Source organism: Camelus bactrianus, chromosome 6 (assembly GCF_048773025.1).
Source record: "Camelus bactrianus isolate YW-2024 breed Bactrian camel chromosome 6, ASM4877302v1, whole genome shotgun sequence".
Lineage (NCBI taxonomy): Eukaryota > Metazoa > Chordata > Mammalia > Artiodactyla > Camelidae > Camelus > Camelus bactrianus.
This window is the reverse complement of record NC_133544.1, coordinates 73,550,520-73,574,366: the sequence shown is the minus strand read 5'-3', so window position 1 is coordinate 73,574,366 and position 23,847 is coordinate 73,550,520. Positions and strand designations below refer to the sequence as shown.

Sequence of the window (23,847 nt, the reverse complement as noted above, 5' to 3'; positions counted from 1 at the left end):
CTGTGCCTGTGTAGCTTTAGGTGAGTTATTTCTTCCTATGTCTCAGTTTTCTCACCTATAAAATGGGTATAATGATAGTCATTCAGTTATTGAGTTGTAAAAATTAATCAAATTATGTACAGCATTTAAAATAGTGCCAGGATTGTCATAAGCACATAATAAGTGTTATTGTTAGGGATGAACCAAAGTTAATATGACTTTTGGGTTTAAGCGGGTTGAATGACAGTCACTCATTGGTACAAATCAGTATTCACTCTATGAACACTTACTGAACACCCTCCACGTGTACTGCTCTGGGGTAGGGCCATGTGGTCAGTCTCAGTCAGAGGCATGCCTATCTGCACTAAAAGAGCCTCTAAAAAGACTCACCCTCAAACTCACTAGTGGAATGGAAAGCAAGGGAAGGGGGGTGGTATCCTTTCCCCACCATCATATGTACCATCGTATGTTTGAGTCCCAGCCCAGTGCTCTATATCACCTTGAAATTCACTGCACTGGCCCGTAGCTAATGTTTCTGTTTACTGAGCTTCCTATTTGCCCACAAGACTATAAGCTCCATGAAGGTAGGAACTGGGTCCCCATTCCACCCTCAGGGTTAAGCACATAGAAGGCTCTTAATAAGTATGTGTTGTATATCTGCTGAATGAAAATTCCCTTTGTGAGGAGAAATTTCTTTCAGTTCTTATTGCTTTGCCAATGCAATCAAAGTATCGTGGTTGACTTGCCCCTGGTGGAGGAGCTGTCTTCAGGCCACACACATGCTGACCATCTCATTGTGTGATAGAGCTCAGCCTCTTGTCACAGCAGAATGGGAATATCTGACACACAGAGTGCAAGGTGCTACTCATTTCTCCAATTCCACCAATTGTGGATAAAACCCCCTTTCAGATTAGCATGTCCAAACTCAAGGTTCATACAACTGCACAGCTGTAGAAACTCATGTTATTGGTGAGAAATTCAATCTGAGCCCATGAACAAAGGCAGATAATGAGCATGTAAACAGCTGCACATTTCAATTCCCCAGAAGCCTCTTCAAGGATAAAGAACTCATTTTTACAACATATTTCAGCCAAGATCATGCAATATCTGTGGCTGGAATGGTTTCTGTTGCACCAACAAGATAATTAATGATTGCATATCTCTGTCTTCCACCAACATTTCTTTGACTCAGCACTGTTGTAATCAATGTATTTGCTTGTAATTAAAACACCCACCATTCATTAAATGCCTACTGTGAGCTAGCCACTTCATTATTGTTTTAAAAACTTTTAATTTTAAACATACAGAAGTGTTGCAAAGATAGCACAGAGTTCCCATATACCCTTCAACAGCCTCCCCTCATGTTTACACCTTATATAACCACAGTACAATGATCAAAACCCAGGAATTAATATTGGTAAGATGCTATTAACTGAACTACAAGACATATTTTGATTTCTTCAGTGTTTTCATTAGTGGTTTTTTTTCCTTCTGTTACAGAATCCGAGCTGCATTACATTTCATTGTCTTGTTTCCTTAGAGTCCTCGAATCTCTGATGGTTCCAGTTTTTGTTTCTCCTGAATTTTGCACTTTTGAAGAGTACTTGCAGGTATGTTGCAGAATGATGTTGATGTGTTTTATTACAGGTGGTATCATCCTTGATTACTTGGCTAAGATGGTGCCTGCCAGGTTTCTCCAAAGTCAAGTTACTATGTTTTCCCTTCCATACATATGGAGTTTTTTAAATCTGTACAACAACCCTGCAGGTTTGATTAATCCCATTTACAACTGAGAAAACTTGAGATATCTGCTGTATTTTTCCAGCTAAGCCATGGGAAAGAAACTCACAGAAGTTAGAGATTCTCTCTTTTCTGTGACAAAAGGGGAAATCAAGGCCTAGAGGGATTAAATGACACTCTGCCAGTTCACTGCAGAACCACACCAGACCTCAGGTGTCCTGATACCCAGTGAAGGAGTAATGAGTGATGAAGACTGAATGTGAATTAGGCAGAAGATCTCTGGATCCTTGCATATAAATAGTCAGGGCTTCCCTTCCCCTAGGTCTGATTGGAGTGGAATCTAACACCGTCAGCCCTGCAGAAAACAACTGTCAAGAAGCAGCTGTCTAATTCTGGCTGGCCTTTCTGTGGCTCTGCAGTCTTCAGCAAGGCTGGTCATAAGACAGGCGGATCTGATATCAGATGTCAATGTCTCCTTCATTTCTGCTAGAATGTGAGTTACATGGCCTCCATTGTCTGTGGTTAATACGGCAGTCTGTTTCCAGTGGAGTTGCTGATGGCTTTCTATCCCCTGGGCTGAGAAGTTATTTTAGTCTAAAGTGCGTCCCCTCTCGGCCCCACCCCCACCCCCCAAATCACGCAGGGCATTCAGAGGGTTTGGTAGATGGAAATCTTTTATTTTTTTTAAACACTTTTTAATTGAGTTATAGTCATTTTGGCAGATGGAAATCTTAAAAGCAGGATGGAATGCTTGATATTGTCATAAGAGTTCCATTACTAAGAAGGCTTTTAGGTAGAATGGTCAATGATGAGCTAAAATCCATTAAACTCCAAATATTTATGTGTTCTGACTATGTTTCTGCTGCCTATCATTATGATACACTGATACTGAAAGAAATATGGAAAAGTGAAGGAATTCTGCACACAGACCAAACTCTAGAATTTTAGTCTCCCCTACAGTTATAGCAATCTGATAGGCCGGTTTCAGTTAACCAGGATATGAGGCTCAGTACAACTTTAAGGCAAATTCATGGTGACAAGATATGCTTTCCACTCTAGGGAGCCTTTAGGGGAATGGCCCCATCTGGGAATGGCCCCATCTGGGACTGGCCCTGGTCATGTTGATGGACCAGGACCCTGGAGTTCACTTCGTTCTGAAATGAGCTGTACCCCAGAATATAATTGGTCGTGCAGGTCCTTTAAATGAAACCAGCCTCCTAGTACCTAGACAAACTGGAACCTACATCCTGGGATCCCCCCTATAAGGAACTGACCACCCCAGGTCTACTGTAGTAAGGATCTGCAGGATGACTTAGACCAGGGGAAAGAAGGAAGGTGATCAAACTGGCCTTCCAAATGCATGAAGGACTTCCCCTGACCACTAGACAGCTCGTCCACCTTAAATAAATGCCTGCCATGAACACGTGTTCCATTCCCTTTCTTAGCGTGAATACCCTCCTGAAGGCTTCCTGGTCAGCTCCTGCAGTCAGACACGGAGAAGCACACGTAGTGCTGCCACAGTGTGGGTGCTGTGGGGTCCTGGTGCTCTGAGGATGGCATCTGTGTTCCCTGAAGGAGAGGACTTGGCTTGGCCCGGCATTTCTCAGGTAAAGAACAGCTGACCTGGCGAAGATTCGGAAGAGGGCTGCTGCATCAGAAATAGAGGTATTTTCTTGTACTGGAGTTCATTCTCTACTCCATCTATTTCATCCTATTTTCCACACCACAGCTTATAAGCCTTTACAGTAATAGAAACCAAACATTTTAAAGCTATTAGATACTATGGAGATATGGCTCAGCACCTTTGTTTTTAAAATTGTTCCTTTGAAATAGTTTAAAACTTACAGGAAAGTTGAAAATACAGGATAAGGAGTTCCTACATAGCTTTCATCCAGATTCAACTGTAACATTTTAACACATTTTGCTGATTTTCTCTCTCTGTCTCTGTCTCTTTTTCTTATACATAAATATTTTCTGAGCCATTTGAGAGTAAGTCTGAGCTAATGTTAGCCCATTACCCTTTCATGCTTCCATGTGTATTTCCTAAAAACAAGGAAATTCTTCTATATATATAGTCAGTACAGCTCTCAAAATTAGGAAAATTACCATGGAATCAAAAGATTCCATTCAAATTTTGCCAATTATCCCAATAATATCCCTTGTAGTTCCAGAATCCAACCCCAGATCACACATCTGCTGTCCTGTCTCTTTAGTGCCCCCTTCAATCTGGAACAGTTCTTATATTAGGCAATTAGTGGCTTACTTATGGTGCAAAGCTCAAATCTCAACTGATACAATGAAATGTGTCCAGGAGGAAATGCACAATGTTCACTATATCTGGAGGGAAGAGTCCTATGTGAGAAAAGTAAATCAGAAACAGATACACTCAATGCTCAATTTTTAATCAATCAAATCCATCAGACAACGAATTACAGCCAATCATTACTGAAAGCCAAGTATAATGGTGCTCTGGCTGATACAAGATAAATATAATATGCTCTTTTACACACAAGACAGACAAAACTGAAACATGGAGGGACCATCCCTGAGAATGCTCAGTAGAGTGCATATTATAAGTGGGACAGCATTTCAGAGAAGGGCAAAATCACTGCTCCTGGTAAAGGGGAGTGAGGGTGTCAGGGTAGTTAGAAAGGCTCTGTAGAGAAGTGGGATTAGAGTTGGGCCTGGATGGATGGTAGATGTGCATAGGAAGAGGGCAGGCAGTATATACTGGGGCCCAGGGAACGGAAGGCACAGAGGTGGCACCTGGCAGGTTGCTAGGTGGAGGAAGCCTGATAAGAAAAGGTGCACGCTGAGGAGTGCTGAGGACACGAGGCTGCCTGAGCACATGCTGCGGAGGCAGGGAGTCCCTGGGGTCTCCAGAGCAGGGGCATCCTGAGGGACTGGTATAGTGTAATGTTCTGTCCCATGCCAAGCTGTGCCAGAGCCTGAGGCAAAAGTAAAACTCAGTAATATTGATCCTGTCATTTAAAATTTTGGTATTTTGTTCATCATGGATTTTTCATATTAATTTTGATTTTTAAAAATATTGCATTAAAATATTATTTACTTTGATTACTGTGACTTTTGGCATCATTTTAAATTTTGTGCCCAAGGCAAGTGGGCCTTGACCTTGCCTTACCCTTGTCCCAGTCCCGTGTTCTATTTCTGAAGTTTGATAGTGACATGGATATTTATTTTATTACTATTAATTATAGCTTACTCATGTTACAAATATTCTTTGGTTAGTAGACAGTATTTAATAAAAACAATTACTATAAAGAAATTAGAATTTTAAGAAGATTAATTTGGAACTTTGAAGCCCAAAAGACATGACAGGGAAAAGAATCCTGAGTCGGTCTCTAGGGTAGACTAACTCCCTGTTGCTGCAGTGCATGCAGCGCAAGCAGACAAGGGTCATTTTGTCCAGGTCTAAGTGGATAAAAGAGAACTACGGGGGGTGCCAGGGGCTGTCACTTGGAGATAGGCCTCGAGCAGCTCAGCTGCTGTAGCCCATGTGGCTCTGCCACATGGACTCTTCCACAAATCAGCCACACAAGGTAGGCCTGGCCCACCTTTCACATAAAACAAACCCACCCAGCTGTGCTCAATGAGAAGCAGTAACTGGACCACAGCGCTTACCACAGGCCATGGACATAGGAGCAATGGAAGATTTGTGAACCCTGTAAATTATCTCAGGGCCACTTGCGTCTAGGAGAAGAGGTGGTGTGTGACACGAAGAGTATTACTAATACATCTAAAAATGTAAAATCTGAAAGCTGTTGTCCATTAGTAACTGGTGACTAATGAAAGATTACTTTGAGCCAGAGAAAATCAGCATGCAGCACAAATGTCAAAAAAGGCCCCAGGAAGGGCCGAAAGGTGCAGGCCGCTCCCTGTGCTTGTTACCAGGTGCACTGCTCTGTCACTGGATGTGGACCTTCCAGTCAGCGCCAATGTTCAGCGAGAGCTTCTCCAGGCTCAGGGTGGACGTTTTGGCACAATATGTAAAAGCCACGGGCTGAGCTTTACCATCTAGATATCAAAATAGTAAAACGGAAAGTGTGATGAATGTCTAGGAGAGAAAAAATGTTTTCTTTGAATCTAAAATGTTTCTGTCTCTGTCATAAACCCTTATACCCTATATAGGAGAATCCAAATTAATAGCACATGTACCCATGGACTTCAAGGAGTTTTTTAAACATGAAACACTCTATTGTTTTGAGTACAAGATTGGCTGAAAAGAAACTGTAAGGAACAAAGTGATTTGTTCAACAAATTCAGTAGGTAAAAAGGATATATCCTATCCCGTGGCCTTTAAGAAACTCCATAAACATGAGTGGGGTTCTTCATTACGTCAGATATCTACAGTTTAAAAAACATATTCAGAGAAGCTACAGTATTACTTCAAACCTCAGATAGTTTCCCTTAGGAAAATATTAACCGCTTACAGTGAGCAGAAAGACCCGCTGATGAAGACGAGCAGGATGGCCTCGTTCCCTCTAGATACTAGTATATTTGGCTCCTGTCAGAAAGTGTGGGGCCCACTTGCCTAGCACATTAAGTCAGTTTTAGGCTAATCATCTCTTCACTGCAGATACTTATATGTTTACAAAAACAAATGGCCTGTTTCCTCACCAGATGAGTGGGCGGTCACAGAAGACGGCTGCTTCTTGAGGCCTAGGACAAAGATCTGCTCCACTACACACTTGCTGGGATAACGACCCCTCTCGTCGGCACAACTGGAATAGATACATCAAATAGCATCAGGAAAAGGAGAGGAACAGAGGTTTGGACTGGTTACCAGTTCACCATCCCAAGCCTTGTGAGTTCCCCTTCCATCTTTCCCTACAGAGGTGTGAAACATAAAGATGTCACATTTACTAGGATAAAGAAATGGAAACAGATGACTCTGTGTGCTGAGGACTAGCTAACCAGTAGTCTCCCTCTAACAAGCCATTTGGAGAAAAATCACTTTTGGACACTGAAATCCTAAATCTGGCTTGGACACTGTATTCAATTTGTAAGAAATCAGATAATGAAAGGCTGAATGGATGAATAAATGAGACTAATGGGAACTTAAACTAAATCCTTTTTAATTTTTCAGAGAGGGAAGGAAAGGAAGATAGAGAATAGGGAAGGGATGTTCATGGAATGATTGAAAAATACTCCTGGGGGACTCCAGATCAAATTCAGGGGTTCCTGAATTTCCCTCTTCTTACAGATGCACTGAATATAAAGCTATACATGGAGCAATTCCCTCTGAGAAAAATCCAGAAATGGAGTGACTCCTACACATTGGGTGACTGAGAAAGTACCCGCGTCAAAACAAGTAGGAAAGACTGAGACACACTCTTGGCATAACTCCCACCCCTGGCACAGTACCATACAATTGGTAAGGAATTCCCAACTACCAGCTTCTCCAAGAATTGTGAAGGGTTTTGGACCACACTTCTAGTGCCCCAAATTTTAAGGCTCCCATCCAAGGGATGAGCCCTCAAATCACTGAGCTTTGAGAGCCAACAGGTTTTGTGTTCAGGAGTCCCACAGGATTACAGCAAATAAGGACGCAGTTGTTAACAGGCAGTGCTGTCCCCCAGAGCTCTAGTGCAGCGGGAGCAGACGAAAACACTCGTCTCCTAGGTTCTCCCTGGAATGGATCTGACTGTATACCTTCCCAGCTACTGCCCGAGGGTTGCTTCTAATCAGCTTGCATATAGGTGCTGACTGAAATCTGCCCTTTTAGGACACTGATAGATCTCAGCACACCTGCAGCTACTGGGAGTCACTACGAAAATGGATGGCAGCTCGGATAATCACAAAGGTCTGAGAAGCAACAAGCAGCTCAAGCCAGGCTGATTGCAGAGTTCATACCCTACATGAGACCAGTCTGTTAAGACTGGAAGAGGTGGCTGTGTTAGCTAATGTGAAAAACCAACATAAAGTGTCAAGGGAAATGAAACAGGAGAGTATGTTCCAAACAAAAGCACATGATGAATCTACAGAAACTTTCATGAAATGGAGGTAAGTTATTTTCCTGATAGACAGTTCAAACTAATGGTCATAAAGATGTTCACCAAGGTGAGAGAGAAATAAGTGAACAAGGTGAGAATTTCAGCAAAGAATTAGAAAATATTAAGAAGTACCAAACCAACCATAGAATTGAAGAATACAGTAAGTGAAATGAAAAATTCAATAAAGGGTTTCAACAGCAAACTAGATCAAGTGTAAGAAAGGATCAGTAAACTCCAAGACAGGAGAGTGGAATTCATCCAATCAGAAAAGCAAAAAGAAAGAGAATAAAAAAGAATGAAGATAGCTTAAAGGACTTATGGGCCACTATCAGCGGACCAATATATACAGTATAGGGGTCCTAGAAGGAGAAGAGAAGAGAAAGGGGTAGACAGTTTATTCAAAGAAATAATGGCTGAAAATTTCCCTAACCTAGGGAAAGAAACATATCCAGATCCAGGAAGCCAAATGCATACCAAGTAAAATGACTCTAAAAAACCCACAACAAGATACATTATAATTAAATTGTCAAAAGTTAAAGACAAAGAGAGAATCTTAAACGCAGCAAGAGAAAAGCAACTTGTTACGTACAAAGGAACCTCCATGAGGCTATCAGCAGATTTTTCTGCAGAAACCTTGCAGGTTAGAAGGGAGTGGAATGATATATTCAAATAAAAAACTGCCAATCAAGAATACTTTACCCAGAAAAGTTATTCTTCCAAATCGAAGGAGAGATAAAGAGTTTTCCAGAAAACAAAAGCTGAAGGAGTTCATCACCACTAGACCAGCCTTACAAGAAATGTTAAATGGAGTTTTTCAGGCTGAAATGTAAGGATGCTAATTAATAACATGAAACTATATAAAAGTATTAAGCTGACTGGTAAAGGTTAATATATAGTTAAACCCAGAATATTCTAATGATGTAATGGTAGTGGGTAAATCACTTATTACTCTTCTGTAAAGGTTAAAAGACAAAAGTATTTAAAATAACTGTAACTAAAATAATTTGTTAATAGATACACAATATAAAAAGATACAAACTGTTGACATCAAAAACATAAAATGTGGGAGGACAGTGTAAAAATGTAGTTTTTTTTAATGTGTTCAAAGTTAAGTTGTTATCAGCTTAAAATAGGTTATTATAACTAAAAGATGTTTTATGTAAGCCTCATGGTAACCTATACTAAATACACAAAATATGGAAAGGAATTAAAGCATACCACTGCAGAAAATCATCAAATTACAAAGACGAGAACAAGAGAGGAAGAAAGGAACAAAGCAACTAGAAAACAGCTAGAAAACAATTTTTTAAATGACAATAATTACTTTAAATGTATTTGGACTAAATTCTCCAAACTAAAAAGAGTGGCCGAATGGCTAAAAAAATAAGATCCAACTATATATACTGCCTGCAAGAGACTCACTTAAACTTTAGGGTGAAAGTGAAGGGATGGAAAAAGATATTCCATGCAAATGGAACCCAAAAGAAAGCAGGGGTAGCTATATTTATATCAGACAAAACAGACTTTAAGCCAAAGACTGTAACAAGAGACAGCAAAGGTCATTATATAACAATAAAGGGGTCAATTCATTAAGAGGTTATAACGTTTGTAAATATTTATTCACCCAACATTGGAGTACCTAAATATATAAAGCAAATATTAATAGATCTGAAAGAAGAAATAATTAGAAATACAGTAATAGTAGGGGAGATCCAAATTCCACTTTAAACAACAGACAGTTCATCCTGACAGAAAATCAAAACAGAAACATTTGATTTAAAATATACGTTAGACCAGATGTACCTAACAGGTGTACAGAGAACATTCTATTCAACAGCAGCAGAATACACATTCTTCTCAAGCACACCTGGAACATTCTCCAGGACAGATCATATGTCAAGCCAGAAAAACTACTCTTAACAAATTTGAGAAGACGGAAATTATATTGAGTATCTTTTCTCTAGTATCGATACACGATACTTTCATCAAGTATCATAATGGTATGACAGTAGAAATCAATCACAAGAAGAAAATTGGAAAATGCACAAATGCATGGAGATTAAATAACCTGCTCCTAAACAACCAGTGGGTCAAAGAAGAACTCAAAGGGAAATAAAATGTCTTGAGACTAAAATTAAAATGGAAATACAACATAGTAAAACTTGTGGGATTCAGCAAAAGCCTTAGAAGAGGGAACTTTATAGCAAAATATGTCTAAATTAAGAAAAAAGAAAGATGTAAAATAAACAACCTAACTTTACACTTCAATAAACTAGAAAAAGAAGAACAAACTAAACCCAAAGTTAGTAGGAGAAGGAAATAACAAAGATCAGGACATAACAAAGGAAATAAATTAAACAGAGACTAAAAAGATAATAAAAAAGATCAATGAAACTAAGAGCTGGGTTTTTTTTGAAAAGATAAACAAAATAGACAAACTTTTAGCTAGACTCACCAAGGAAAAAAGAACAAAAACTAAAATAAAATCAGAAATGAAAAAGGGGACATTAAATTTGATACTACAGAAATACTAAGGATCATAAACAACTACTACAAACAATTATACTCCAACAAATTGGCTAAGCTAGAAGAAATGGATAAATTCCTAGAAACATACAAACTACTAATATGGAATCATGAAAAAGTAGAAAATCTGAACAGATTAATTACTAGTAAGGAGACTGAATTAGTAATCAAAACCTCCCAACAAGGAAAAGTCCAGGACCAAACGGCTTCACTGGTAAATTCCACCAAACATTTAAAGAATTAATACTTATCCTTTTCAAACTCTTCCAAAAAAGTTAAAAATGAGGGAACACCTCCAAACTCATTTTATAAGACCAGTATTGCCCTCATACCAAAGCAGCCAGGACATTAGAAGAAAAGAAAATTATAGACCAGTATCCTTGATGAACATAGGTATAAAACTCAACAAAATATTAGCAAACTGAATTCAATAGTTCATTAAAAGGATTATACACCATGATCAAGTAGGATTTACTACCAGGATGCAGAGATGGTTCAACATATGCAATAAATGTGATACATCACATTAACAAAAGGAGGGATAAAAATCATATGATTATCTCAATAGATGTGGAAAAAACATATGACAAAACTCAACATCCTTTCATGATAAAAACTCTCAACAAACTGGGTATAGAAGGAATGAACCACAACATAATAGATACCATTTATGACAAGGCCATAGCTAACATTCTACTCAGTGGTGAAAAGCTGAAAACTTTACCTTTAAGATCAGGAGCAAGACAAGGATGCCTACTCTTGCCACTTTTATTCAGCATTATACTGGACATCCTAGCCAGAGCATTTAGATAAGAAAAAGAAATAAAAGGCATCCAAATCAGAAGGGGGGAAGTAAAGTTTTATTTGTTAATTATACCTTAATGAAGCTGAAAAGAAAAACAAAAATACTCCACAAATGGTCCTCATCATTAATTTCTTTAAATAGTACCTGAAAATATCAACTGTGCATCTGAGGATAGCAAAAGGATAGCATAATTTATTCAAGAAAGCACACAGCATTTTTAGCTGCCATTACCTGTTGATCAAAACACCTGAGGAGAACGAAAACTTTCTGTGCAAGAATTGCTTCTGGTGGAGGTACTGGAATGAATGGCCATCATCGAGATAGACTTCACCCACGGCAGAACCCTGGAGAGTGAATCACAGAAACAGAACATTCTTACATAATAGCTTTCAAAGACTGTCACCTGCTAAAGGAAACAATAGATTTAAAAAGCTGTGAAAAATTATGTTCAACAACAGTTTAACATTCCAGCTGTACAAAGTAGTCATACAGATGTATACACTCAATACCCATTAGTGAAATAATATGGATAAGGAGGTCACATAGGTGGAACTCAGAGTTAGGCCTTGTTGAAAGAGATTTAAACTATGAAATATGGTCAGTGGCACGTAGGTGGTTTCTCTGAAAATACTATCCTAGAATGTGACAATAGGTCAAAAAAGGTCACAGAATGAAACTAAATTTAAAAGAAAAAACTAGTATATAATGGATGAGACCAACTATCTTTAGAAGGCCCTTTCATTAAAAGAAGGGTATCTAGTTCCTACTTTCTTTTAGTAGGAGGGCCCCTTTTGCATGTCAAACAATGTCATCACTCCATAAGGCTGTTTACTGTTTTTTTTAATTTTTTAAATGAAAATTTTTTATTTTTATTTTTTTCAATTGAAATATAGTCAGTTCTAATGCGTTGATTTCTGGTGTACAGCATAATGTTCCAGTCATGCATATATATATATACGTATATTCGTTTTCATATTCTTTTTCCTTAAAGGTTATTACAAGATATTGAGTATAGTTCCCTGTGCTATACAGAAGAAATCTGTTTTTTTAATCTATTTTATATATAGTGTTCACCTTGGCAAATCTCAAACTCCTAGATTTATCCCTTCCCACTCCCTTTTCCCTGGTAACCATAAGGCTGTTTAATATTTTTGATAATGCTTAATGTGCTGTGGACCTTGAGTCTCTTGAAATTAATTCCATGGCTTCACATGGGCCCGAGGCCCATAGTTTGGCCCAAGAAGACATGCCTAAATGAAACAAACAAATGGAAAAGAAAGACGTTAAGAAAAAGAAAGTTTAATTATTTTATAATATTCCCTTAAGAGTGAGGACTTATGTTTGGTCCTAAGAAGACTAAGAATTTGTGTTTGGTACTGTATTTTGTCAAATGCATAGGAGAGGACTTTGCTATAGGCCTCATTTGGCTCAAAAGACCTTCTCAAAAGGACAGATCAATTCTGGATCATTGCAGGCTTTATCCAAGGAGATTTTAGTTGTTTGAGCCAACTGATGAGAGCAGAAGTCGTTGTGTGGGGCTGTGTCCCTGAAACGTTGCACAGACACAGAATCCTTTTACAGGAGAGGGAGATTCAGAGCTAATCCACATGGCAGGCTGCCTATGGTCCACTAAGCCTTCAGTCCAGTGTGATCAATGCCAGGCTGCAGAACACCAAGGGTCATGGTTCCCCAGAGGAAATTTCAACATTTCTAGTTCTTAGTGTTCCCTTAAGAACAATTCCAGGAACGTCAGACATGATGGACAATGATTCAGAAATGATTCAAAGCTTTGATTTCCAGATAAACATCAGAAGCACCTATACCATAGATGACGGTTCACCACTTTTACATGGTGTCACACACTCAAAAGGAGACCCCTGTAAAGAGACAGAGTAGTAACAAATGAGATGTGTAAAAGTAACATTTCTCAAATACCTTAGTGCTTAGGGCCACCCGGAGGCCATATGGGGAATCAGTCATGCAGCCTGTAGATTTTCCTATAGTTGTCTTTATTGGTACCACACTTCCACCTCGCTGAAACACTGGTATCTAGAACAGAGCGACACTTTCAGAGAAGGTGTATTCATATAAGGCAATTTCAAAGTAGACTTTACAAATATTTCACTGTACAAGACTCACGTTCAAGTATAGACTCAAAGGCAAAATAAGTTGTGAACACAGATGGCCAACATGGGGCCCTGGCATTAAAAGGAAGAGAGTTCAAACACTAAAAATGATTCATTTTTTAAATATATGGGGAACTTCTCACCCTTCCTCAATTGATTATCTGTTCTGCCTATCCTGTAAGTAGCCTTTCCAGTTTTGTATTTAAAATTTTCCTGTCAATAGGGCCCTGCTAAAGAGTGAATTTTTCTGTCTTTGTAAGCAGGCCCAGTTGTATTTGTGTATGTGTATATAAAAGATAGTAGTTTCCTGGTTTGGGAAAGATGACTTTTGTCCTTACTATTAGTCTTCTTGCTCCTAGCTTCCCTAGATCACCTGGATGACTAACTCAATTCTGAGGGTAAATTTGTGAAGCTTCTGCTATAGAAGCCACCAAGGGCACTTTAAATGACTGACAACAGGGCTGCAGGCACAGCCCATGCCTCTGGGTCTTCTGTGATGGCATTCCCTTCAGGGAAAGCGTGGTAGGTTTCCTGCCTCCCAGTGCTACCCTCTAGAAGGAAGCTCCCTGGATCACAGGAGGGCTGTACTTTGTTCTGAGTAAGGTACAAGCAGAGAGAAGAGCAAGAATACAGCAACCCCCCTTTCCCCACAGGGGACAGGTTCCAAGTGGGCCTCAAGCCAAGGGTAGAACTAAATCCTATATATACTATTGTTTTTCCCGGACTATGGGCAGGTAGCATATACAGTGTGGATGTGCTGAACAAAGGGGTGATTCATGTCCTGGGCGGGATGGAGCAGGATGGCGTAAGATTTCATCACGCTATCAGAATGGCATGCAATTACTTATGAATTTGTTTATTCCTGGAATTTTCCATTTAATATTTTTGGAATGCAGTTGACCAAAGGTGACCGACACCGCAGATATCAAAACCATGGATAAGGGGACTGCTGTGTAAATGAAGCTGGGAGTGAGGGGTGAGTAGTTAAGATGTCCACCCTCTGCTTGGCTCCCAGTTGGCAGCAAGAAGCAAAGCATCTACCTCCCCGCCCTCATCAGCCAATCTCTTCTTTTTTTCTTTTCCTTCAAAGAATGAAGCACTAAGTTAGCATGGATGGGCTCTGTAGTGGGAGTCCAGCTGACCTGGGGTCTTGTCTCAGTTCTGCCACAGTCGAGGCGCAACCCTGGACAAGAAATTTAACTTCTCTGAACCTCAGTTTCTTCACCTGTCAGCATGAGGGATTAGAGTAGATGAATGTTAAGGTCTCTTCCAGATCTGAAAGCTGGCATCTGAAATTATTTTCTTTATAATGGAGTTCATTTTGCTGCTGAGAATTTGAAAAAATAACATCAATATCTATAAATCTTTACACTACTTAGGGCCTGTGGTGGTGGTTATGATTCAGCTCCAGGAGCAAGCCTCCCTTCAGAAACGCAATCTGGATGGGCCACTTTATTCTAGCATCATAACTGGTAGCGCTCCCTTGGGCCTAAGGTGTAACTAAGAACTCAGGTTGTTTTGACTTGGTCCTGTAAAGGATATTGTGTGTGTGTGTGTGTGTGGTGACCACCATGTTTACTCTCTGTTTTCAGTGTTATTATTTATCTTAGACATACAATGTAGATACATGGGGAAAAGTTGTTTGTCCTCGATGTTCCATACCATGAAATCAGAGTATATGTCTTTCTTATACTCCTTTTTCTCACATTTTAACAGCTTTATTGATATAACTCACATGCTGTACAATTCACCCATTTACAGTATATAATTAAATAGTTTTAAGTATATTCAGTCATGTAACCATCACCACAATCAATTTTAAAACATTTTCATCAACCTAAAAAAGAAACCCTGGACCCAACAGCAGTCACTCCCCATTGCTCCCCAAACTCTCTCCCTGCTTTCAGCTCTAGGCAACTACTCTGTGTCGGTCTCTACAGGTATGTGTTACAGTGAAGGACACTAAGATCCTTGGTTCTTTCTATGTAGGCACGTGGTATGGACTGAAAGTGTCCCCCTAAAATTCATATACAGTGTGACTGTATTTGGAGACAGGGCCTTTACAGAGGTAATTAAGATCATAAGAGTGGGGCCCTGACCCAAAGGATCAGTGTCCTTATAAGAGACACAAGGGAGCTCATTCTCTTCCTCTGCCATGTGAGGACACAGCAAGAAGGTGGCTGTCTACATGCCAGAGAGAGAGTCTTCACCAGGAACCCGAATTGGTTGGCACCTTGATTTGGGACTTCTAGCCTCCAGAACTTGTGAGAAAATAAATTTCTGTTGTTTAAGCCAGCCAGTCTACGGTATTTAGTCGTGGAAGCCCGAGGAGACTAATATAGCATAACAGATAAAAATAACAGTCTGAAAATAACTCACAGTGTCCAGGGATACTGGGATCTTTACAGTACATGCTCCTTTCCAATGAGAAAACGTCTTAGAGTCAAACCAGACCTGAAAAGAAACAGAATTTAATGAAAAAGAGTGTGTAAGCAATTCTGCTCACGATTTCATTATTCAATAAAACATCCATTTATCTGGATTGCAAATACCAGAAAGCTAAAATAAGTATAATTTTTAAAAAAATCTTGAGTAGAAGTTAGGAAGAACATATGCTTTTAAAAGGATCCCAAAGGACTAAACTAGTACTGTGATGGGTTAAGCTGACTAAAAGGCCATTCATTTTTCCAGCCATCCATCCAGAAGTTACTTACTGAACAACCTACTATGTGCCCAGCACTGCTGGGTACACATGAGTGAACAAAAAGTCATAGTTCCTGCCCTCATGGATGTTATAGTCCAGCTGGATTATATAAATTTAATAACGTAGTAGTGAAAAAGATGACAGAAGAGAGAAAACAACAACAAAGCAAAAAAGCACACTGCAAACAAATCAATTATACGTGAGGCAGGAGAAAAGAAAGTGTCAGACAAGGAAACAGATCTCAGAGAAAAACAAATGGAAACTTGGATTACTCAGATAGTGTCATTTTTTTTTAACAGACCACAATTTAGGGATGACGTTCAAACTCCTTATCTAAAATGTTTGTCAATGGGGTTTACTTGCTGACGTGCCAGAAAAGTCCTACAAAGTAATTTGATGGGGTAAATCCTTAAGATACCATCAGTACATCTTTCAAAATTCATCAAAGTGTACATCTGAAATATGTGTACTTTACTGTACAGGAACCATACCACAATAAAGGTGATTGTTTTTTCTTTAAAAAGATACCATCAGAAGCAGCATAAAAACAAAAACTTTCTCTCTTCTAGTCCAATATAATTTCTGGCAGCCAGTGCCTATTTTGCAAGTTCATCTCCTCAGATTACCACATCTTTTATACATCTGGGCTGTTGAATCTGTCACTGTCCTTCTGTGAATGTGACAGGGCTGTGACTTGACTATTGTTAGCTAGTCATGAAGTATTATCTTTGGCCAGATTCAATTTGCTAATGTTTTGTCAAAGATTCCCGTGTCTGTGTTTATAAGGGATGTTGTCTTGGCTTTCTTTTCTTGTAATGTCTTTCTTTAGTGTCTTTGAGTAGCATTAGATAAAGAGCTGGTGGGAGTGAAAGGTAAAAAAAAAAAAAAAAAAAGGATTCAAACAAGATTTGGGGATTTCCTGTCTACCATTTCCAGCACTAACTGCAATGAGAGGTATAGGGTATGTTCTCTGGTGCCATATCCAAAGACTCCCCAGCCTAGGAAGGGTATAACTTGTACAAAACACCATGGAGATCAGACCAAGAGCTTAGTCAGTCACCAAGCTCCTCACCCAGCAAGTACTTACAGAAGGCCTACTATGTGCCAGTTACCATCTAGATGCTGGGGATACAGCAGTGACCATAACAGATAAAAATCACTGCCTTCAAGAAGCTAACAATTCTAATGGCTGAGATAAATAGTAAACAAAACATAAAAGTAAATATATAGAATGTTAAAGATGGCACATTCTGTGGAGAAAAATGGATGAAGGAGGGCTGGGCAGTACGGGGACTGTGGGAGTGGCTTGTAATCTTAAAGAGGTGGTCAGAGAAGGCCTCAGGGAGAAGGAGACTTTCAGAAGAGGAACTGGGCCATACAGAAATATGGGGAGAGTGACAGTGAGGGAGTTTAGATGGCTCCCTTGCACAGAGGGATGTGGTACTAGCTAACCATCCAGGTAGAGCTCTGGCAGGAAGCGGCTTGGCTCTCCTACCCAGGCTTTGGGAAGATGTAGCAAGAGAATCAATCACAGAGCACGCTGGGAAACTGTGGAAGGAACGCGTCATACAGTCACAACAATGCACTGGCAATGATAATAGGTCATTAATAGAAATTTGTGGCTAGGTCTTAAAGGGAGCTAGTTCCTCTTAATGGGAACCTATGCTTTGTTAGAATCAACTTAAGAAACTCTCAACAGAAATGCTTGGCAGGACAATTTATTTAGCTGTTGTTATATTTAATCTTTTTCTTAGGTTTCTGCTTGGCAGGGGAACCTTTGTAAAGAGCCCTCACCTTCAGAACTACAAATTACTACAGAAATCAAGCAGAAAGAACATCATTTGTGAACATTCTGTAGAAAAACTTGGTTATTGTCATATCAATAATGACAAGTGTAGTGGGCTAAATGGTGGGCCCCCCCGAAGATATTTTTCACTTTCTAATCCCTGGGAGGAGTGAACATTATCTTCTGCAGTAACAGATTTGACTAAATTAAGGATCTCGAGATAAGATTATCTGGGATTATCCAGATAGGCCCTAAATATCATCACAAGCGTCTTGTAAGAGAGAGATGGGAGAGGAGACAGATGCACAGAGAAGGCGCAGTGAAGACAGAGGCACACACTGCAGTGATGCAGCTACAAGCCAAGGACACCGAGGACTGCAGGCAGCCACCAGAAGCTAGGGGACAGGTAGGGGACAGACTCTCCCTCAGAACCTCCAGAAGCAACCAGCCCTGCTGACTCCATGATTTTGGACTTCAAGCCTCTGAAACTGTGAGAGAATACATTTTTGTCATTTTAAGCCAAGTTTGAAGGGAAGCCACCAAGAATGAAGGGAAGAGATATAACAGGTGTAAGGCATGTAGCTGTCTGTCATTTACTTTTACCTCATTTGATCCTGGCAGAAACACATCAACCACAGTGGCTTTTGGTTCTGTGACTGGATGAACCAATAAAGCACTTCCTGAAAAACGGAAGAAATAAAGTTGAATATTATTATAAGAGGTCTGAAAACATCCCTTCTCTCTAACTGAGTGCTTTTGTGGTTTCAAAGACCCCTTGACTGAACTTCTTGAAGGTACAAATCTTGGTGAGTTGACCCAATGATTCATCAGAGAGATGCATTGTTAGTTAGAGGACAGGTGCTCAAAGAGGTGACTATCCCTAGTCCCCTTATGGTGCATTAGGCTAACAGGGAGGGACCCTGACACAGCCTAGTACAGTCTCATTTTGTGCTTAATTGTAGTCTGAAAGCACACTGCACTTCTCCAAGTGCTTTGTCATTTGCTGTAAGTGACTTTGAAGACAGTGAGCCTACAACTGTGACCAGCAGTGTGGTCAGTGTAGATATGCAGGTCCTCTTTCTTGGGCAGGTATCATCAGGAAGCCTGTAATTCTCTTAAAAGCAATCTGGATATTTATTTCATGTTGATCTTGGCACCACCATATGTAAAATTCATCCATTTATGAATTTGCTCTTTAATCCAACAAATATTTATTGAGTTCTTGCTGAGTACCAGGCACTGTGCTAGTCCCTGGGAATGTAGTGGCAAGTAAGACAGACTGGGTCCTGGCCCTCATGAAGTTTACAGTCAGTAAAGACAGCTATTAAACAAGTAATTACAAATTAATTAGAATTAAGACAAATACCAAAAAGGCAAAAGTACAAAATGGAATGAAAGTTATATATTAAGAGGGACTGACTTTGACTAAGGTAGATGGCATTAGGTATTAGGAAGCAAGTTTGGTCATGGAAATCTTCTCCAGGGAAGTGGCTTTTTAAACTGAGACCTAAGGAGATAGGTTTTTTACATTTTGGGGGTTACACTTTCTAGAAACAGGATTCTTTTGGGCAACTGTCTGTTGAGCCTGGCTTCTTGATTCTTACTCCCCAAATGATAAACTTCTACGTTCCAGATTTGGTTAACCCTTGCTAAAGAAGAGGCCAACCAAAAAAACACAAAAAACAAAAAACACCACCACAACAACAACAACTCTATTTTGCAGATGAAATAAGCTCTTCTAAGTCTCTACTATAGCCATCTGGTTTACTTTTTTTCTACTTCCCTTCCTTGTGATAGTATCGTAAGGCTTAGGAGTGGATCCAGAACAGGAATCCCAAATTGCATTCATAAATAGAATATGTTTATATGAAGTTAACATATTATGAGAAGCGCTACATGACAAGAGAACAGAGCTGTGATCCCACTAATACACTAAAAATCTTGGTGATGGAATTTCTTTTATTTTTGTTTTTTGCACTCTTGAGATTAAGGGATTTTTTTTTTAGTGCTAAGAGCACACTAGAAAATATAATAAGAAAAATGTAATTACAGTATTTAGCAGAGCTATAGTCAATCAAGAAATGCTCACCCAACATGTATTCATCTTCCACACCAAAAGTCTCTAATTCACCAGGAAACTCTATCCATAGAGGTCTGGGGAAAGGAAAAAAAGAAATTTCTTACTTCAGCATCATTCAGTGTTTTATTATAATTCAATTAGTTATATGATTTTCAGTTTTATAGTTATTCAAAGGAAATCAGAAAAGGCCAGGAATCATTTCATATAATATGAGATTTTTTTGAGCACTTATGATTACTACGTATTTTTCTTATGTGAAAGAACTATCTATTAGCTTCAGTGGTCCAATGAAAGAGCGAGAATTCTGGTATCTGAAATTTCCCCTTCTCATTGTTGAACACTGCATACTACTCTGACAGCCAGAATCAGAGCTTTGTCCAAGTCTAAATGCCTAACACATTTGGTGTAAAACAAATTAAATGTTTGTGCCATTTTTTCATGCATCCTTAACATTACCTATTTAAATGAAAAGAATTGGTTTTTCTTATTTTCAAGTTGCACTTACAAGAATAATAAAACTTGCAATATCTGGATATTAGCTTAATGATTCTAATAATTATTTTCAATTTCATGAGGAAAAGATATTTTTTAATAAGATAAATTAATTTTTAGTTTATTCACTAGCCTTTGTAATAACCTACTCCTTTTTCTACTAAACAGTAACAAAGCAGAGGTCTCTAAACCTGGCTGATGCCTAAAATCACCAGGGAAACTTATGAAATATAGATCCCTGGAACTTAACCAAGGGATTCCTAGTAGGTTTGGAGGTGTGGCCTCTGTAGTTGTAAAAAGCTCCCCAGGTGATTCTGATCTGAGCCAAGTTGAGGAACTGCTGATTTAGAAGCCTTGATGTACTATATGTGTCTCTGCACTGTTCTCTAACCCAGAAAGTTGGTATTCACATTCTGCCTTCAAAATAGAATCAGAATATAATTTCTATGCCAGGAAAAGTCCTAAAGGTAAGACAGAGCTAAGACTGGCAGAATAAGCTGTTCTTCATGAGAGGATGCTTGCGCGGTATGGGGGATAAAGAAACAACTTTCCACCACTCTTCTAGGTTCTTCTGGCTGGTCTACGAATTAAATTGACCTGAGACAGATGAATAAGAGAAAATCAAATTTAATTGTGTACATACAGGAATTCCATAAAAATATGATGCCTAAGGACAAGATAGGCAATTGAGGCTTATATGTCACCTGAGAGAATAAAGGTGTTGAGTTTGGGACTTGAAAGGGGAGGAAGGATATTCACTTGGAGACAGAGAAACAAATGTGTGGTAAACCAATGTTTGCTGGGCCATGCAGAGACAATGGGACACTGAGAGGACTTTGGTCCCCACATTCCTCCATCATGCTTAGCTCGCATTCTTTGTAGATATCACTGGTGATAATGCACTTCCTGGACCAGGCCCTTTATCTAAATTCTTTAAGGCAGTTAAGGGGGAGGTAAAAAGAAAGACTTCGTAAGCCTTTTGTTTCTTAAAAACAATCAGCCTCAAACAATCCTCAAGCTGAAGAGATGCATTTTGGGGTGGCAAGTTTTCTTCCCCTACATGGATTAAATACGGGATAAATTCAGTTACAAAGCCACTTCCTTTTTCTTTGAAAAATCTCTATTTCTGTTTCCTACCAAATATTAACACTTGAATTACCAAGTTTACAAGAAACCTAGTTTTTATCTTCTGTGACCTCCAGTACCTGACCTTGCTCACAACTGGTGCTCAGTAAGCTGATTGCCACTTGATAACACCTGGCTTTCCTCTTGAAATCACCGTAATTACTCCATTTCCAGTGGCTGAGGAGATCCTCGGGTAGAAACTGGTTGCTGGGGCCCCTGACTGCTGAAGCCTGTTTACCTCATGACGGGTTGGGAAGCCACGTGTGCAAAGTAGAACAGAGAATACCAATAGGGCAGGAGGGCATAGCGCTCTCTGATGGCTTCGCGGATGAGCTGGGTGTGCTTCTCTCCAAAGAGCCAGGGTTCCCGTCGCCTGGTGTTCTTGGTAGCATGGCTGCGGAAGAAGGGCTGGTAGGCTCCGGCCTGGTACCATCGCACTAGCAGCTCTGCCTCTGGGTTCCCGATGAAGCCACCGATGTCAGCTGATTAGTTTGTACAGAAAGGTGAGTCAGACAGCCAGGCTTCTAACAAATGCAGCACACAGGTAAGATAAGGCCTTGAAGACTGACAGGGCAAATGAGCTCTATGTGCACCCAAAATGACAGCATAAAACTGTGGCCTCAAACTAGGGAGCACATACTAAAAAACTCAGCCTGGGGATCTGACAGTATGCTCTTTGAATATTCTTTTCCTGTCCAAATTCTTTTCCTGTCAGAGGCTTTACTGCAAGATCAACATTTCTGAATGTCCTGAACCCAGGTAACCCGGAAATTGCAAAACATCTGCCTGATTCATTAAGTCACTTGTCTTCAGTGGAGGCTGGCAATTGATTTAGTTTGAAAACAACAACTGAAGCAAGATAAAAATTATAGAAAGAACTAAAGAGAAGCATATAATCAATCAGAATAGAGGTTTAAGTAGAATTTCATGCTTAGCCCTTAAGCAGGGAGCATATTCTTTGTGTTGTATGTGGACCAATGCCGTAAAGAAACATATCTATCGAAAAGTGACATTAACGTGCTTCTAGTCCCACAGAGAACAAGTTGCAGCTGGACCTGTAGTCATGCTGAGTACCTTCCACAGAGATCTCTCAGCTACAGGGAATTATTAGGATTTGGGGGAAGGCAGCCCATCAGAGAATCTTATTTTAACTAAATTTATCTTTCCCAAACTTATATATAGATTTTTTTTAACAGTTAAAATATGTCACAGGATTTCTGTAAGGCTGATTTCTGATTTGCTAAATTCTTTGCAGTTCTCTCCGTTTTTCTCACTTTCAGGTAGAAAACGCATGTTTCAGGAAGAGAAACTCAGTTGTCAAGGGCATCTAAGGAGGGCGTGGTTAAGAGAATGAGGGAAAGAAACATTCCGGCTCCCTTTCTGACGACTTAATTTCATGTCCTCAGTTCAGCAAAGACACACACAGCTCTGAAGCATCCCTTTCACTCTCCTCTCTAACCTGCTCTCCTTAAGGCTTCTCATTTTCTCTTCCCCACGTTTATCCACGTTTATCCTTGTAGAAATCAGCTAACAAGAAGGGATTTGTGACCGGCTTTGATGAAAACACCCTCCCTTTTGACTTTCACTTCAAGCCTGAGGATACCATCTTACCTCCACAAAAAGAGATCCCAGTAATGCTAAGGGTCAGTAACATAGGGACAGAAATTTTCAGGTAACTCCATTCTGCTGTGTTGTCACCTGTCCACACAGCACCTTTGGTCACCAGGAAGAAGGTATTAAAAGAAAAAAAAAACCCACAAATCAGCCCATATCCTGAATTTCATATTTAGATTTCTTATTTGTAATAGATAAACTAATATAAAGGAAAACATTTCTTACCATAAAATATACACATTCTGTTTTTCTATAGTAAAACTGTATTAATTTTCTAATGTGAAAAAGTCACTAAAATCCACAAAACAAACATTTTATGAAAAGATTCTGAAATTGCACTTATTTTTGACGTATAACTCAAGCCTGACTTTAGGAGGAAACTTTTTCAAAATCAACTTTACTGAGATGTAATTTACATACAGTAAATGTACCTATTTTAAATAAAGAGTTTCGTGAGTTTTGAACACCCATGTAACCACCGCCACAAGCAGGATCTAGAACAGTTCCATAACTATATAAGTTCACTTGGGCTTCTCTGCAGTCAATAACTCTCCATCTTACTCGACCATTGATTTGATCTCTATAGCTATAAATTAGTCTTTTCTAGAACTTCATACAAATGGAAACATATACTATTTTGTGTTCTAGCTTCTTCACTCAGCATAATGTAAGTTATTCCTTTTTATTTGCTGTGTAGTATTCCACAGTATGGATGTATTGTAAGTCATTTATCTAGTCACCTATTAATAGACATTTGAATTCTTTCCAAGTTTTGGCTTTTATGGATGAAGCTGCTATAAACATGTGTGTACAAATCTTTGGCATATGTTTTCATTTCTCTTAAGTAAATAACTGG

General features: G+C 39.3%; 1 protein-coding gene across 6 annotated transcripts in view; it reads right to left on the bottom strand.

Moving 5' to 3' along the window:
- Positions 1-4,100: 4,100 nt before the first annotated feature.
- GANC (glucosidase alpha, neutral C) overlaps positions 4,101-23,847 on the bottom strand; it is a 64,007-nt gene continuing 44,260 nt past the window's right edge. For 2 of the 6 annotated variants that reach the window (XM_074365951.1, XM_010965193.3), the window contains exons 17-25: positions 22,989-23,090; positions 21,616-21,859; positions 19,770-19,834; positions 18,284-18,360; positions 15,570-15,644; positions 13,000-13,113; positions 11,296-11,408; positions 6,358-6,461; positions 4,101-5,754 (exon numbers count right to left, since the gene is read on the bottom strand). In XM_074365951.1, the coding sequence (XP_074222052.1) occupies positions 5,645-5,754; positions 6,358-6,461; positions 11,296-11,408; positions 13,000-13,113; positions 15,570-15,644; positions 18,284-18,360; positions 19,770-19,834; positions 21,616-21,859; positions 22,989-23,090 (1,004 nt within the window). In that variant the 3' untranslated portion in view covers positions 4,101-5,644. Of the gene's footprint in view, positions 5,755-6,357; positions 6,462-11,295; positions 11,409-12,999; positions 13,114-14,332; positions 14,416-15,569; positions 15,645-18,283; positions 18,361-19,768; positions 19,835-21,462; positions 21,860-22,988; positions 23,091-23,847 lie in introns of those variants that run through there. The other 4 variants (XM_074365952.1, XR_012507632.1, XR_012507634.1 and 1 more) reach the window with 4 other exon arrangements.